This window comes from Thamnophis sirtalis, unplaced genomic scaffold, assembly GCF_051295495.1.
Source record: "Thamnophis sirtalis isolate CommonGarterSnake01/CBP01778 unplaced genomic scaffold, rThaSir2_p1.2 scaffold_4, whole genome shotgun sequence".
NCBI lineage: Eukaryota > Metazoa > Chordata > Lepidosauria > Squamata > Natricidae > Thamnophis > Thamnophis sirtalis.
In genome coordinates this window covers 104,404,133-104,408,653 of record NW_028261384.1, presented here as the reverse complement: position 1 = coordinate 104,408,653, position 4,521 = coordinate 104,404,133, and the positions used below count along the sequence as shown (strand labels likewise).

At 39.4% G+C, this 4,521-nt stretch overlaps 1 protein-coding gene across 1 annotated transcript; it reads right to left on the bottom strand.

The window, feature by feature from the left end:
* Window positions 1–3,237, bottom strand: LOC148046017 (dickkopf-related protein 3-like). Its single transcript, XM_087711884.1, has 4 exons — window positions 3,085–3,237; window positions 1,948–2,125; window positions 676–871; window positions 1–55 (listed from the first exon to the last, which is right to left on the bottom strand). The coding sequence occupies exons 1-4, from the start codon at window positions 3,235–3,237 to the stop codon at window positions 1–3; spliced, it is 582 nt and encodes a 193-aa protein (XP_087568010.1).
* Between the last annotated feature and the right edge of the window lie 1,284 nt (window positions 3,238–4,521).

Genomic DNA, 4,521 nt, shown 5'->3' with positions numbered 1-4,521 from the left:
CTATTTTTTTTGGCATCTCCAGTCATCTTTTTTCACCTCGTACTCAAATGGTTTCCTGCAAAAAGAGAAAAAAAGAGGAATGAGATTTCAACCAATACAATATGGGCAAACGTGTGCTTCCCATTGGTTTTATATTTCAATTCCCATCATTCCCCTGCCTTGATGCTAGCTGGGGAAGATGTTCTACAGTTGCTCATCCTTGTTTGAATGCCACATGCCAGTAAGGTTTGTTAAAGGGAAGTTTGTGTGCAGTGGATATTGGGGTACAAAGATCTTTGGGGTGGCCCTTCGTGAGAGCCTAGAGTTTATTTCTGACCAATGAACTCTGTTGCATTAAGGCAGTCTCCCCCTCTCCTCCCAACAATCTTGATACACCCCAAATCAACTGCATTGCAATTGCTACGAGATTTGTTTCCATTGCTAGCAATCTCAGCTGCATCAAGATTTCTGGAAGAAGGTAAAAGTAACATCCTGATGACAGTTTCCCCATTACTGGCAATTTCAGCTATGTGTCAATCATGGCAGGTAGGATGGGCTTTGACCTCCCTTCGCCACTGTTTTTGTGCAACAATATTGCTGCTTTGCAACAGGGAGTCAGCAATCCCAACTGAAAAAGGGGACACCTTGCTTGTGTGGGGGGAAATGTACCTATTCCCAGGTGACACCAATACTTACTCTCTCTTGGGCTGCATCCTTCTGCATACGAGTCCTTCTAAACAGGGGCACACCTGGTTCATGCTGAATGCAATCCCTCCTTGGGGAACATGGCACATCTCGTCTAAAACCAGCCTTTTCTTGCAAACCATTTCCCCATGGATACGGGCACAGCAGAAGCCTGGAGAACAGTCTTCATTGTGATGACAGCGGGCACCTACAAGGGGCAAACAAGGAAGCATAAATGTGGGAATCCAGCTGAACTGGAGTGTGGGAGGGAGAAAAGAATTTTGAAACCATTGTAAATTCAGTGAAGTTGACTTCAGCAATGGTTTCAAACTAAAACTAGCATAAATATTGGCACCATTTAGGCAGGGATAAAATTTCTTTCAACAAAGTGAAAACTAAAGAGTGTAAGAATTCCCATAGGCAAGATAAGCTTCTCATCAGAAAGTGAAACAAATATTCACAGGTTATCTCAAGCATTTTCCACTGTATTTGGAAGCTTGTAAGAATCTGAGAATCCCCCTTCCTAAATTAAGTTTAATTTTTAATTTTTTACATCTAACTCCAATTCCTTAATGTTTGTGGCTTGATAATATATATTTATGGATACAAGATAAGAATCAAAATAAAAGGCCTGCTTAGCACCTCAAATAATAAAAATATATATTTAGGTCGGGTCTCTCTAACCTGGTTTCTATGACTGCTGGGCATGGGAGATTAAGGAAGACAGCATAAAAGAAAATTAAAAAGCAAAGTCTGAACAATTAGGTAGTCTTTAAGGAGCATCTTGATTACTGTGGCATGGACAGAATTTATCAGATAAAGTACATTCTTGGGTATGTGTGAAAAAAACAGTTTGAAAGCCTAATCCAATATTGTATTGTGCATTGGGCTAAGCAATAATTTGTCTAAATATGATTTACTGAAATACATTGAGCTGGTCCAACTACTGATGCATAAGCAGGTAGGCTATATGGTGGCTCATCATATGATGACTATATTATGCCTATACTAGGGCAGAAGTCCATAGGCAGACTGACAGAAGAAGAAAAGCAAACTGATTTCAAAAGCAAGGTGACCATTAAAATGTGTAAAAAAAGGAACTTGGGAACTATAGTCTCAATAGCTCTGGAAAGTTCCAGGTTAGGAAAGGTTTAAAAAGGAGGATGGCTGTAAGGATAGCACTCTTAACATTTGCGGTAACAAGCTATCCATTGCAAACATTTTTGCCTAGGCTATTTAGACTTCCTCTACCTCTGGTGAATAGTCCACTCCACTATGGTTTACCTTCATGACCCTTAAGTGCAGTCTGGAGGCATTTTCCAAACATACAAGTCAGATTGCTGGCACAATGGGTATCGTGACGACAGTATTCTCCTTCTTGCTTAAGTGGCCTGCAGATCTCGAAGTGGAGGTCACAGAAGAACCCCAGAGGACAATCAGTTTCAGGACTGCACACATTTGACTATGTACAAAAGGGGAGGAGAAAAACACTCAGTTAGGTGCGCCACTAAAATATAACTGCTACGCTTTAGAATCAGTTTCATAGTCACAAATGACTGGGACAGGAAATATTATTTGGTAAGGAGACCAAAGCTAGTCACCAAAAAAATGTTCAGATTTAGGAAATCTGTCATATATTTTTTTGTCACAACTGTAGTTTCAAACTGGTTTCAGTTCAAGTAGTTCTTAGAACAAACACTTAGATCAATACTGTCAAATAAAATCCAAAATTATTTCATATACAGTCCTCCAATTAGGCAATGATGGCTGGGATTTGAAGTACAGTATATCCTAACCTTTAAGAGTAACAAATTATGAAAAGCCAGAGCAAATTCAATTAAAATAATTTGTTGGTTGAAAGTAGTAATTGCTTAGATTCCAACACCATGCTAAACCACAAATCATGTTTTACAAGTCCTAATACCTGAGTACCTGCAATACAGTAAGCCATAACCAAGAAAACTGTGCTAAAGTTTAGCAAGTGCATAAATCAAGTCGCATTTCCTATAAAAACAAAGATTGGTTCCTGAGGAGCGAAAACAATTGCATTATAACTCTGTTGGGACCACAGAGTTAGAAAACATGTGGAAGCTTTTGAGAACTCCAGAAATATTCATTAGACTAAGTGGCACAAAAACAGGAACTTGAGCAGCCCTTCCTACCTTGATATCTTCTTAGTGCAATGTTTCTAGGTTTCAGGCTAGCTGAGAAATTCTGGAAATTAAAACCCACACATCTGAAAATTGCTGTGACTGACAAACAATGAATTGGATTACAATCCCATACTATTTCCTTACTAGCATTACCAATAGGCCTGGAGATTAAGCTGATGGAAGACATAATGCAATGCTCCTTCAGGACATGAGACTGGAAAATATTGTTCTGAACACTGAGCAGGATGAGATGCAGGCTTCTACTTACAGTTAGCTCTAGGCTGGATGAAGGTCCAGGATCCATAAGAGACGCTACTTCATTGGCACTGTGGCCAGGCAAAGTATATATCCAGGCCCATATGTAGCTATGCGTTGTGGGCAAGAAGCAGAGAAAAGCAAGAAGGCAAATCTGATACTCCATCATTACAGCAGCCTTGGTTAAAGCAGTCAGCAAGGATGGAGATACTCTCAAGCAATCCTGGGAAAGTTTATATAGCCTATCCTATCTCAACCCCTGCTGTGAACGCTGTTTACCAATCTAATGGGTAGGAGGAGGAGGTGGTGATAATCAGGAGTAAGGAGCTTAGCATAATGACTTAGGGGGTGCCACTTCAGGAGCAAAATAAACCCCCATGGCTCCCTTGTGGAAAGGCAATACTTTCTATCTCCATTTTGGAAACTGTTCTGTCAGCAGCATTAAATATGGAAAGGAGAGTCAACATCCTAAATCAAGAGTAATGGGGCAGGGAGGAAGGGGGGGTAGGAAGAGAAGCAGACAGACTTATAATTTACAGCTGAAATGTTGGCATCTATTTTATAATGTCATTTTGTTTGTTAATTTATACTATGCAGGCACACATAAACACATTATTCTTCCTTCTTTCCAAACTATGCTGGTACTCTTAAACCTTTTTTTTAATGAAAATACAAACAACATCCTGGTTAGGCGTGCAAACTTTATGCCTTCAGTGCTAACAATTCCATTGTCTCTTTTGCACCCCAATTTCCCACCAGTTGCATTTGGTAACCACTTCTTTAATGAAGATTCAGAGGATTTCAAAAGTCGCCCACAGTTCGAAATCATTCTGGTTCTGATACAGGGGATGCCTGATCATGGATTTGAAGAAGTAATAAGTTAGTGATATATTGTGCGTTTTCTGACTATTGGTTATGGAAGTCCAAGCTTCAGATCAAACCTCTCAAATGGAGATCAACTTTTCTAGGGTGCAGATCAATTTTTTTCTCTGTAAACTGTTGGTTTAATTTGGAAAATTAAAAATAAATTCCTTGGGTCAGAATATTCTTAGGGGCACTTTAGTCTTATTTTAAATCAGGAGTGGGGATCCTGTACATATAAAATTTGCAATTGGTAAATTCTGAGTTTCAAATACAGTACAATAGAATAATACAATACAGTAAAAGCAAATCGTATACCAAATCTGATAAACCAAAAGTTTGCTAGTTCTGTGCTAGAATGTTGGCCCTAGACCTCTATTTTATGGAGTGTCTCAGGGTTCTATTTTCTCCCTATTTTTATTTTATATTTACATGAAGTCACTAGGAATGGGGATATGCAAGGTAAAGTACCATCAGTATCCTGTTGTTCCCCAGCTGTACATCTGTCATCTGGACCAACTAAGTGAGGCTGTTGAAGTTGTTTCCTAGTGGCTAGGCTTTGGCTGGGGGAGAGAAGTTTTCAACTGAA

Coding starts and splice junctions, on each gene's coding strand:
- LOC148046017 (XM_087711884.1), bottom strand. CDS start 3,237: ATGGAGTATCAGATTTGCCTTCTTGCTTTTCTCTGCTTCTTGCCCACA. Junction 2,126..3,084: donor CATCCAGCCTAGAGCTAACT/GTAAGTAGAAGC, acceptor TTTTGTACATAG/TCAAATGTGTGCAGTCCTGA. Junction 56..675: donor AGGATGCAGCCCAAGAGAGA/GTAAGTATTGGT, acceptor CTCTTTTTGCAG/GAAACCATTTGAGTACGAGG.